Source organism: Leiobunum rupestre, chromosome 11, assembly GCF_980474605.1.
Source record: "Leiobunum rupestre chromosome 11, qqLeiRupe1.1.hap1, whole genome shotgun sequence".
Taxonomy (NCBI): domain Eukaryota; kingdom Metazoa; phylum Arthropoda; class Arachnida; order Opiliones; family Sclerosomatidae; genus Leiobunum; species Leiobunum rupestre.
Window position 1 is genome coordinate 11,374,522 of NC_143394.1, and position 12,476 is coordinate 11,386,997.

At 42.5% G+C, this 12,476-nt stretch overlaps 2 protein-coding genes across 2 annotated transcripts; one reads left to right on the top strand and one right to left on the bottom strand.

Annotated features, from left to right (window-relative positions):
- The first annotated feature begins 4,952 nt into the window (after positions 1 to 4,952).
- LOC149921320 (dynactin subunit 3-like) lies at positions 4,953 to 6,118 on the top strand. The gene is made up of 6 exons (XM_090163494.1): positions 4,953 to 5,101; positions 5,293 to 5,377; positions 5,456 to 5,626; positions 5,682 to 5,740; positions 5,804 to 5,863; positions 5,922 to 6,118. Exons 1-6 carry the CDS (start codon positions 5,006 to 5,008, stop codon positions 6,009 to 6,011), a joined length of 561 nt encoding a protein of 186 aa, XP_090019620.1. The 5' UTR covers positions 4,953 to 5,005; the 3' UTR covers positions 6,012 to 6,118.
- A 703-nt stretch (positions 6,119 to 6,821) lies between these two features.
- On the bottom strand, positions 6,822 to 7,907 carry LOC149921321 (uncharacterized). The gene has a single exon (XM_090162157.1). It carries the CDS (start codon positions 7,905 to 7,907, stop codon positions 6,822 to 6,824), a length of 1,086 nt encoding a protein of 361 aa, XP_090018283.1.
- Positions 7,908 to 12,476: the final 4,569 nt, after the last annotated feature.

A 12,476-nucleotide genomic window follows, 5' to 3' on the forward strand; every position in this document is an offset into this window, starting at 1 on the left:
AGGGCATGTGGAAGTCGATGCGCAACCGAAATAGAAGGAACTGCGTTATTTTTTAATTTAATATTGAACTTTGCCGGGAGCTTTCCAATCGTGTCAAATACGTCTCGAAAGTCATGTATTATTGTTTCTGGGTCTTGTGTTGGTAGGACCCCACTAGCAGATGAAGCATGAATTGAAAGTAGTTTGTTCGGCGTCGTTCGAGTGATAAGAGCCAGGGCTTCAGAAGCATAAGACCCGAGTATCGGAGTAGTCTGAGGAGGAGTAAAATAAAAGGTTAGTGTTTGAGTACTATTAGCTGAAGTACATGGTCGGTCACGCCAAGAACATGGACACAATGACCAGTGTAGGCCACTATGCGGCGACTAGGTGGTTGTAGAGTAGGTTTCACTTGAAACCGACCATAGATATGCTTGGGCAATATATTAACCTGTGATCCTGTATCAAGCTTAAACCGGACAGGAATAGTGTTGATATGTATAAATTCAGACCATTCATCTTCATAAGTACTGGAGGAGGGAAGCAGGGTAGCTTCGCACACAGCCACAATAGTGTGTAAAGAAAAATCCGTCCTCTTGTGGAAAGCCTGAAGGATGAAAAAATTATGAGTTTTGGCCAAATGAGGTCTCATGTTGATCGTAGTCAGGATTTTCTTGATATTGTAGTGAGTTGGTAGCATATGACGAATTTGCAGAAGTTTCAAAAGGTAGCCCACGACCATGGATGGAAGTGTCATAGCAGTCGTTGTTGGACGGTTCCTGTGAGCTGTGAGAAAAATCTTCACTATAAATAGCAGCCAGAGAGTGAGCTCCAGTGGCTTGGCATAATGCTGCCCAGTGGCCTTTGCGAGAACAAGCGTGACAAATCGATTCCGAGGCTGGACAATGGCCCTGTCGGATGTGCTGCAATCCACAATTTAGGCAACGTATTTGAGGACCTCGGGAAATTGGCGCACGATGATACCTTCGAGGAGCAGACAGCGACCTAGCCTGTCTGGAACCAGTAGAGCTAGGCAGAACATACGGACGACTATATGTGGAAGGAGCCAAGGTAGGCCGTGGACGAGATGGAAAAGGTAAGCGATGTAGTCCATGTGGTTGGAAATGACGAGGTCCGTGATATAACGCATCCACACCAACAGCAGTACTCGGTGTGGGACCACGCAACAATTGAGCATGACTTGTAGAGGTCTCATCAGCTTGACAAAGAGCTATGGCCTGTTGAAGAGTTAAATTTTGTTTAGAAAATAGTATTTTCCGCAAAAATCTTGAAATTGTCTTTGTAATCTCTCCAGGCAGCAGCAGGATTGGAACCAGTCGGATCGAAGTGGTCAGGGCCTCGAAATGAAGAAGAGGAAAGTGACGACATGACGAGTAAAGGTGTCCAGAATGCAAGCAGTTTGCAGATGAGAGGGGAACTTCTGACACCATGAAGTATAACGAGGCAGTTCAATTATAAAAGCATATTTCTTTATTACATAGTTATGAAGGAGAGAGTCAATTCTCATATTTAACAAGGCTATATATATCACTTAAACCGGAAGCCGGAAACGGAAGTCAAATAGTAACTCTCCGAGCGCCATCTATCGATTAATATTACACTAAGTAGTTTAAGCTTTTTAAGGCGCGATACTCAAATATTACACCAACAACCCCCGCGAGTGTTATCACATTGATGGCTCCCCCCCCCCTTCCTAAGCCTGATGCTCCCATTCGCGATTTGGGAATATGGATAGATCCCTCCTTAAGTTTTAGTAACCACATAACACGCGTTGTCAAAAAACTTAATTCCAACACGGGCCTGACACGTAGAACGTTTTTCTTTCGCTCCCCAAAACCTATCCACACGCTATATAACTCCTTAGTGCTTCCGCACATTAACTTTGCCTCCGAGGTCTGGAGCCCACCGCTGCTAGGCGACCAAACCCGATTAACAAAGGCGCATAATCGCTTCACCAAATTAACCAAAGGACTTGCCACTCTACCGCCAGACGAACGGGATAAGCGCCTTGGCCTTGATGCCCCGCTACTTCACCACGCAATTAATGACATTGTGCATATCTGGAGCATGTGGTTTGGTGAATCTGCGCTAAGACACGGGGACATCGCACTAAGATTTTCAAACCACGTGTCAAGACTAATGTACGCAGTTGGCACCTTGCGTTTCGTGCTGTCGAAAAGTGGAACTCACTACCCCCAACTGCCCTGACTATGTAACGCGCTCTAGCTTCCGAAAGCACGTACGTGACTACCTCCGCCGCCAACCTGAACTTTATTCTTAACTTGTGTTAGTTTAACCGTCTTGTATTTTAGCTCCATCTCTCAATTTCTCCTTTCTTTACCTATTATTTAATATTTTATTTTATTTTTTGGTTTTTATTTTCAATGTTATCTCCATTTTAGTGTCGCTACTTTCGTGTTCACTCTTTGTATGTGTATCTTGTTATGTCATTATAGTACCCTTTGGTCACTGAATGTTTCCTGTGAGGCTACACACAAGCTATAACTAGCATCGTAGCCATATTCTTTTCTTTCAAATAAAAAAATTTTGAATTGGGCATAAAGGCTTGCACTGGACAGGCGCGGGATAAATCAAAATTAGGATCTACGATACCTGGCGGAGAAAAAGAGCAAACCTTCCCAATCCCCCTCACCCCTACGGTCCTACAACCTATAACAAGGTTACTAGATTTTGCACCTATACTACCTCTCGCCATCTACGAAACATGCATTGGGGGATTGGTGCATAAGTTTCAGTTTCGAAAGTCATTAGCCTAACGTGAAAATACCATTCGTTTCAAACCAAGAAGGATAGGTCCTATATACTCCTTGTTCAAACTTAGGGGGGTGGGGGGGGGGGGGCAATGATAGTCCATATGTAACATAATTACTCATAAGTATGCCACTAGCTCTATTTCTTCACTAACGGTTGTCGGTTTGTTTCACAGATATTGTGTCATCCGTACCTTACGTAATATTTGACGACATGTTTCATGTAATATTGACGTCATCGAATCTCAAATGCCGATAATGCCGTCGCCCAAAAGTAAATAGGGGGAGAAAGTCTGGCACTTGGGTCCAACCGCACGACGTCTTATTTGAGGGGTAAATGTTTTGGGCTTCGGAAATGACTTCCCCTTCGCCTCTTTACAGGGACACAAAGGTATCGATTCTACTCCGCCACGATGAAAATAGTTCTCTATAAAATACGTGAATATTAAACTTTCGGTTTCGATAATTTGGTTAATTTAGTTCCTAAATAAAGTAGATATATGATAGAAACTAAAATGCGACATTTCAAAAATAATAACACGACTTTTGAAAAGAAATAAACCGTAACTAGAATAACGCTCACTTCAATCGTGGAGAGCGTGGCGCCATCTAAGAGCAGAGATCGGGACTAATAGGTTAATCTACGATGTTAAGGCCTAACAATTTGCAAGTTTAACTGAAATAATAGCTATAGCTACGAGCTTTTTTTGTTTATTTTACAATTGATATAGTAATTATTAATTTAAATCAACCGTTATCGAAGGAAATAATGGTTAGCATTTGACAGAGATACTATTTGAAATCGCGAGGCGGTGACATGGTTGCCAGGGAATAAAATTCAAAATTTTCATCTTGAGCGCGGACCGGTATACCAGAAATGCACTACTTCGCGCGTAATGTGCTATCGTTATTGGTTAGAAATATCACGTGATCACTAGCTCTTTAAAAAGGGTGTCAAGCATGGTGGAAGGTAAAATCTTAAGGCAGTGATAGACTTTCTCCCCTTATTTACTTTTGCGTCGCCTAATTAGCTCTGATAAACCGACGGCCATTATTTTAGTAAACAAATCGATTTGAACAACCAAGGCTTAGGAGCTAAAATATACTACAATATAGTGTCAAGTTCTGTTAATGTAATTAATTTGCAAATTAATGAAGTTATCGGAGACTCACATTCTAAAATAAATTTGCATTGTCAAATAAAAGAAGCAGGTTTATTGGAAAAAATAGTTGAAATTCAGGTTGAGCTTTTCTGGCGCAAGGTTGGAGTCTTTTGCAGATTCTTTTGAGCGGCTGAGCCTAAGCCAGGGCTTCCACATTTGATGTCTAAAATTTCCCTCTGGCAATAATTTCATTTAACAAAAAATCCCATTTATCCCATTTTTGGATTGGAAATACCCATTTTTATCCTTCGCTATATTTAGGAGCTTTTAGTACTAATTTATATAAATATTCAGTTTAATTCTGAAAATAATTCCAAATATAAATTTTTATCTTGTACAAAATTACTTACATTTGAATAATTTTACAAAAATATATCCTCAAAAGTCGCAAATGGATATGTAGATCACGACTTTCATTATTATTTAACGTATTGGAAATATTTTTTACACCTGTGACTCATAACATATCCATGGACTAAATATACATTTAGAGTACGACTACAACAGGCTTTGTTATCAGAAAAACTAAAAAATTCCTTTCTTCCCTCATTTCTCCCCCGCGAAATGCCGTTTTCCCGCACTTTTCCCGTATTCCCTCTTAAATTGCATTATTCCCTTTTAGCATTTTGGAAGGTTGAAAAATTCCGGAAAAGGGAAAAAATCCCCGCATGTGGAAGCACTGCCCTAAGCCTAACTCTTCTAGGCTTTTAATAACGCTGGTGGAATATCGGAATATCCCACTTCGGCGACTTGTTCCATTTTCGGAAAGTGATCACTTATTGGTAACTTTCCCCAACCTTTAATTTTTCTAAATTACTCGTTATTTAACTTCATCCGCACAAACCGAGCGAGTTTATAAATTTCAATAAATAAAAAGGTTAAAATCTAACGTAGTCCACCTTTTTACTGGTTCGTGGTGAAACAAACCTTTAGTGAAGATTTTTGAATGGTATAAAGGTACAGTGGCATACTTATGTGTAGTTATGTTACATATGATAGTCTTATCAAAAACTGAACCACGGCCGTGACTGAACTGAACTGGAACTGGTAAACTGCCTTATTGCAGAAAATAACATGGCGCATTCTCTGTCGTCTGTTGAAAGTCGTTTAGAAGAACTGGAAAATAGTGTTCATGGAAATAATTTTGATACTTTAGACAACAAACAAGTGGTATGTTTAAAATAAATAGTAATGTAATTATGAAAAATAATCGTGATATTAATTATTTTAATATGTTTGGGATGTCATTTGATAAGCCTTGGCTTATGTCAAATATACCAATTTTTATTCCCTCTTGTGTTTCATAGAAACATCACTTTGTGTTATTAATAAACTTAAATTTCTACTGGCATGAAATATAGTGTGTTGACAGTTTGGTAAACATTCACAATAAAATTCAGACTGACATAGCAAGTCGTGAAAGAATATGCAATATGTTAAAGAAAAGTATGTTGATTACACTTTAAACGCATCTGTTTCAATAACATACATCGCTTTTTAATATTCATTGCTTTTCAACTCTAGTCGATGAAATCAAACTGCTTTTGGATTCGGAAAATGCCGAAGAGTTGTTGCTTTCAGAGGGAGCGAAGTTAGAGATAATATTAGCCGAGGAAAATAACATACGGGAAACACTTGCTAGTTTACAGAAAGTAGAAGATCTGAAACATGTTCTCGATAGTGAACATATTAAAGGTAGGCTCAGTATTCATATTTTTAAGTTGATTTTAACAGAACTAAATGTTTCTAGCTACACCTAATCTTTCATCAAAGCTTGTAGCATTGAGTGAAATTCAGCTTCAGCAGAAGGTAAAAATTAACTTTTGAGTTGTGTTACCAAAAATTTGTAATTGATTTATCTTTTTTTTTAAGAACCAAACAGTTGAAATTAATGAGAAAACTAAAAACCTTATAGCTAGCTACAATTCTGTGGTAATTATTTGATTTTAAAAATACTAAAAACATCCCTTTAAAATAAGTTATTTTTCAGATCAACACTTTAACCAAGCAATTTGTTTTGTGGGATGAAACAGTCACGAAGCTAGAAATCGCAGCACAACCCAAAAAAGTATTGGAGTAATATATTTATTCTCAAATTTGTATTATTTTTTTTTATATTATTCATGACAAAATATATTAAAACTACAAAATTTAATAATTGAAAATAAAGTTTTCATTAATTGTTAATTATCTGAAGTTCCACTAAAAAGGTATGCAAATTGGGTGTACTCTGATACATGGTTCACTGCTATGTAGCTATAGTTGAAATCTTTGGATAGGGATTGGTGTACATAGCAACAAGACCTTCACACCAGGTGCACAGGCAGAAAAAAAAATAGAAAACACAAAAAAATAAAAAAAAACGCGCTAAAAGAGAAACACATCAGATATATACAAAACGAGCAATAATTAGCGGGGAAAGCTTACGAAGAAGTTGACAAGCGTCCGAAATCACATCTTGCCAACCCGCGTGTACAGCGGTAAGAACGCCTACCACGGTGGCTGGGAGACCCCGCGCTCGGAGCGAAAGTTGAAGATTCCGCCGCGGTTCCGCGAAGGAGGCACAAACGAACAGGACATGCGCGTCGTCTTCCTACACTGCACACCTAGGGCAGGAGTCGGATTGCCGAAGTCCGAAACGATGAAGAGTCGCCTTGGTGGGAAGTCTGCCACTACCAAGCCGCGCGAGAAGGGTGTCCTCAAGCAGGGAAAGTCGAAAGGCCAGAACATTGCGAGAGTGAGGGTCCGGCTTCGCTGCTAGGTGGGGCCACTGGTCTGAGAGAGGCCGCCAGGTGCGAGTCCACGAAGTGGTGATCGCCCGCCCACAGACACTCTTTAGCTCCAAGAGTATCAAGGGAAGGAGGAAGTGCACCCGCGGAGGGCGTTGAAGCTAGGTGACCCCGGCAAGTTTGTCCGCCGTTTCGTTGCCTGGCACTCCTACGTGAGGTGGGCACCATAGGAAAGTGACAGGGTTGGAAAAACTGTCACATTGGTCATGGATGATGGTGACCACCGGATCAGTAGAGCGCGTCAGAAGTTGGGTGAGGGCACTCTGGGAGTCGGAACAGACGACCAACGTACCTCGCACCCTTGCCACCGTGTAGGAGAGAGCCATTTGGATAGCGAGGAGCTTGACCCGGTTGATAGGATGCCCGGAGTCCACGAAGGACCTCGCGCCGACGACGAGGGCGGGAATGGCGAAAGCCACACCAGAAACACCCGAGTCTGGCGAGAGCGAGCGGTCCGTATAGATGACCGTAGCTTCTTTGGCGAAAGGTTCGAGGATCGCAAAAAAGAGTTGGCGAAGTGCGTCAGATGCTAGGTCTCCCTTGGTAGAAGAAAGCCAACAGGGAATGATCGTGGCCACTGGTGGTTCCCACACCGGTGTTCGCAAACGAGGGAGATGGTCCCTGGAGTAGTGAAAAAGCCATGTGAGATTGTACTCCTGGGCCAGGCGCCTCGCTCGAAGGGAAAGTCGGCCCGGTGGGAAATGGTCCTTGATGATCTCCAGTGACCGCAAGAAGGCTGGGTAGACGGTAAAGAGATGCAAGAGGTCTCTCCGGAAACGGAACGGAGAAATGGCTGCTTCGGATTCCATTAGCCGGATGGGAGTGGATGGTGGAACGCCTAGGATGACCCGGAGAGCGGCATTTTGAACCTTGTCTAGTTTGCCGAGCGTGCTAGCTGTGGCCGAAGCGTAGAGAGAACTGGAGTAATCCAGCCGAGAGCGAAGGAGGTGCGTGTAGAGAAGGCGAAGGACCTTCCTTCCCGCCCCCCAACGAGTCGCGGAGACGGCTCTCAGAAGGTTAAGCAGCTTCATCGAAGAAGCGACGAGGACCTCTACGTGTGGAGAACAGGACAGCTTGTCGTCGATCAGCGCTCCGAGATACCGATAGAACGAGACTCGAGTAAGGGCAGCGTGCCTAAGCGTGAGGTGGAAACCGGCCTGGACCTGCTTCAATTTGGTTATGACCATGTACTGACATTTCAGTGGTTGGAAATTAGCCCCCAGGTGATCCCATAACTCGAGATGTTATCGAGAGCAAGCTGCATGGCAGGGAAGAGGAGGTTTGGACCGCTAATCCACGGCCCGATGTCGTCCACATGGGCCCCTTGTCGTCCACATGGGCCCCTTGGTCAATAAGCCTAGGGCACAGCTCGGGAATGCCGTCGAGCATGACGAGGGTAACCGAGTACGGCTTCGAGAGTTTGCCATTGACCCAGACTTGGAAGGAACGGCCGTCCAAAAAGCTTTCCCTCGAACCTTGGCGTTGGAGCTTGTAGAGTTGCGCCCGATGGTGAACACTCCCAAAAGCATCTTTTAAGTCGAGGAAAACAGCCACCGTGGTGGTTAACCGCCAGGGCTTCTTGAGCAGCGGTGACCAACCGGAGGTTGTTATCGGTCGCTCTGCGCCCTTTACGGAAACCAGATTGCTCCGGTGGGAACACATGATTGTCCTCCAAAAACCAAGTAAGTCGGCCTAGAACAAGCCGCTCGTAGATCTTGCCCAGGTTCGGAAGGAGGGAGTTGTCCCCGTAGGAATTGGGGTCTCTGGTTGGCTTGTTCGACTTGAGAATGGGATGAAGAATCGCATGTTTCCACCGCAAAGGCATGAAGCCTTCGGCCCAGAGACGGTTGTAGAGCTGCACGAAACGTTGGGGTTGTGTTTTTAAGGAGTAGGTTCGAGATGTTATCCGCGCCCGGGGCCGTGTTGTGAAGCCCGGAGATGATGCCGTAGAGTTCCGGCTCCGAGAAGGGCCCGTTGTACCTGGCCGGCGGACGTGCTAGAAAAGGCTCCGGGACGTACGCTTGGTCCGGTGAGAGGTCCGGGGGAGGATGAATAATTCGCCGCAGCTTTGGATGCTAGGCACTCCGCAACGTCCCATTGGCAGCGTGAGAAGCTTCGGTGCGAGAGCTCCCGTCTTGAACTATCGGACCTGGGACCAGACTTGTGTCAGTGGCATATGAGCATGGAGCCGATCGCAAAAGGCCTGCCAGCTGTTCCGCTTCGTCTCCCTGACCAATTTCTTGAAGGGCGCCCTTTCCCGCTTATCAGCAGAGAGGCGCCGGGCTGCAGTGACGACTGTAGCCTTCGCTGAGCAGCGGGTATCCCACCAAGGCGGCTAGCGGGGCGTATACGCCCTGTGGCCACTAGTGAGAGGGACCGACGCCTTCGACGAGTCGAGAAGAAGGGATTCCGCAGAGGAGACTGTAAGGTGTTCTTCACAATGCGAAATTTCTTCCAGTCAGCCTCCACATATCGCCAGTGGGGAGTACTCTCATCCTTGTGGGAATCGTGAAACGCCTACCCAATGAGGATTGGAAGGTGATCGCTTGTGCCTCGCTGTAGGACACGCCATGGGAGACTTGCGGCCAGGTCGACGCTAGCGAAGGCGAGGTCAAGCGTACTCTCCTGCCCGTGGGTTGGGTGACGGGTTGCTCCCCCCGTAGAGGAGATTGTGTGCGTTGAAGTCTCCAAAGATGAGGAACGGCGGGGTAAGTCCGGTAAGGAGTCGATCGAAGAATTCTTTGGGGGCTGCGCCCCGACGGTCGTAGATGTTGAAAAGCAGAAGATGGATCTTCACCACCAGCGTCTCGACCATAGATATAGGAAACGTATATAAAGGTCTAGATAAAATATTTCCAAGGGAGTGAATACGGAGGTGACAGCTAGCAGAAACGCGTAATTTCTGCAGGCTATCCTTATAAAGCGCTATCTATCGGTAAGAAAGCTCGTGCTATCGTCGCGAGAGCCATTGTCTCCTGCTTAAAAATTATACTAAAAGTCACCAACCAACAGATGGTGTCTAAAGACTACGGCCTGCGGAAAGGTCAAGCACTTAGTACTAAAATGCGACGGTAAAGTTCGTTTACGCAAATCGCTCACAGCGCGGCGAGCAAAAATTTCAAAAATCAAACATTAAACTATTACTCGGCTATGGGTTTATTATTTACTTTTTTTATTAATAAAATGAAGGGTACTCTAAACGTCGGGAGTTAATGATATCTCCGATTGAATAAAATTCAAAGGTTCTTCCGAATTTATCCAACGATAAACTAGACTGCAAATATTCCGTTTAGTGTTAAAAGAGCTTTATTAAATATTAAAAGCCACAAATTATAACAATAGGCGCTAGTATACATTCTTTTGGTCTTGACAAACTTGGCAGGTGAAATGGGCAACGCGGTACGCGTTTCTTCATTTTTAGGGGATTGTGGCTCGCGCTACTTTAAAGGAAAATATTAGCGCGCTCTCAACTTAAATTAATGATCGGTACCATAAAAACAAGTGGACATTTACTAACCCCTAATCCAACTCATTTGTAAATCTCCAGAATTTAATAGACAGTTTTAGCAACTACCTACAGGGGCGGTGCCAGAAGATTCTTAGGTGTAGGCTAATAATGTTTATCATTTGTGGGCCCCTGTTCCTCAATATTGGACTTAAAATTAAATTTTGCAAATTCAGGTAATTTATTTATTATTTGATATTAGTGCGGTTTTTAAAATTTTACAGTATTAACTATCATCACATATTTTATTTGAATTTAAAAATCGACTTGATGTGGCCCCATCAGATCGATTTGTGGGCCCCTATTTGAACACAAAAGTAGGCTATAGCTCGGGTTGCCTACCCCTAACGCCGCTCCTGACTACCTACACCGGGATTTTATTCACAGTGAACGACGACAAAGTTCGTTTACGGTAAATCGCGAAGAGCAAACATTTCAAAAATTAAACTTCACATTTGACGGTATGAACAAGTTAATAATAAGATTATTTTTAATGTATATATAAAATATAATACAATATCTTTGCATATAACCATCTTCGATTGGGTCCATTGTTTATGACATCGACAAAAATAACCATATCATCAAATGATCAAGCTAATTGCGAAGATTCACGGTTTTTAAATAATAATTTTTTTCAGAAAAAAAGGGAGGGGTTGGAATTAATATAATGGCCAGCCTGTGCCAATATTAAAACTGTTTTAGTTCCAAATTGAGGTAACTCGATTTACGCGAATTTTCTTTTTTGCCGTTTTTCAAACTTCCTTTACACTAAAAATATAAATATTACAAATAGCGGCCAATGTATAGTTACAAAGTTATCGATTATTTTCCATTTTTAAAAAGCATTACGTTATAATTTTTTTTCCAATTTAAATAATATTTTTTAGATACCTGGTTTTGAAACTAATAGCGTTCTTTTCGTTTTTATTTCACACCGAATTTTAGTAATAATAAAAATGTTTGAATAATTCTAATGTCTAGTTTGTGCGGGTAACAAAAATCAACAGTGAAGAAGCTGTCAAAGATCACCGTCAAGCTCAGCATGTGGGGAGTGGGGACCCGCTGGCTGCCGGGGAGTATGAACAAGGAGGAAGGGGGGTGGCATTACCAAGGTAACCTATTTAAAGTTACTATAGACAGTAGGCTATAATCACTATGCTGTAAACATCTGTGTCGCGCGAAAGCGATCCAAATGTAACGACTGACGATTACGATAAAAATTACATCATTCTTCCGAACTTCAAAAGGGCGTTATTTTATTTCTGGGGGGGGGGGATTTCTATTTGAACTTGTAATAACTTACACACAAATATTTTCTTTACATTTTTCTGTTTTTATTGCTTACGATGTTACACTTTATATACAATATTGGAAGTATTTCAATAATTATTTAAATCTTCGCTCTTGCTTGATACCTACAAAGATTCTCAAAATAAATTGTGTGGATCGTGTCATTTTCGCCTAATTTGGTATGCACATGTTTCTTAACAATGAAACGAAACCAAAATTAGTTACAGACATACGCCAAACGAGGAGGCAATGAACACCGCTAATGCCCCACAATGGAACATTTTGAAAAAAAAAGGAAAGTGTTCATCTTGTAAAATACGGAAGCGAACTTAAAGCCTGAAACTGAATAAAAAAACTCAAGCCACAGTCGAAGTACTATAACTCCAAAACTATGGACTCGAAAAAATTAAATTATGAACAGCTAAAGCAAAAACACGAAAAAATTAAACTAAGGAAGGACCGAAATACGAATCGAAAGACGCAGACTTGAGAAAAGTCGACAAGAAACTGTAACGAAATGAGAAAGGAACCTACTATTTATACTATTATTGTAGAAAGGATTACGAAGCGAGGTTTAAGTATAGGAAACTTCGAAATTGCCCTAGCATTGGCTAAGACCCAAGGGAGGGGCGACTCATTGGCGTCAGTTCGGAATTCTGGCGTTGACCCCCCGTCATATGACGTTAAGAAGTACACGCTATTGTTGAAATTGAAAACTGCGAGAATGAAGAAAATGGGTTCGATGCTAAATAGAAAAAACCCTCCATCGACTGTCCCCCTATTTTAATATTTTTGTCAGGTGCTGTAACGAGTAAGTGGTGCCCTTGCTGTCTGGAATGGGCAGTGTTGAAAAAAAAAAGCCCAAAGTGGGAAAAAAGGTTTGCAGAGCCAAATAGGATTTTATGAATCGGGCCAAGCCGCCAATTCAATGCTTTTGAATTAACTAATATTATTCTAA

Bases quoted from the DNA above. Each gene is read 5' to 3' on its own strand.
- LOC149921320 (XM_090163494.1), top strand. From the start codon at position 5,006: ATGGCGCATTCTCTGTCGTCTGTTGAAAGTCGTTTAGAAGAACTGGAA. The intron at 5,627-5,681 runs GTAGGCTCAGTA...AAATGTTTCTAG, and splicing joins CGATAGTGAACATATTAAAG to CTACACCTAATCTTTCATCA. The intron at 5,864-5,921 runs GTAATTATTTGA...GTTATTTTTCAG, and splicing joins TAGCTAGCTACAATTCTGTG to ATCAACACTTTAACCAAGCA.
- LOC149921321 (XM_090162157.1), bottom strand. From the start codon at position 7,907: ATGGTCATAACCAAATTGAAGCAGGTCCAGGCCGGTTTCCACCTCACG.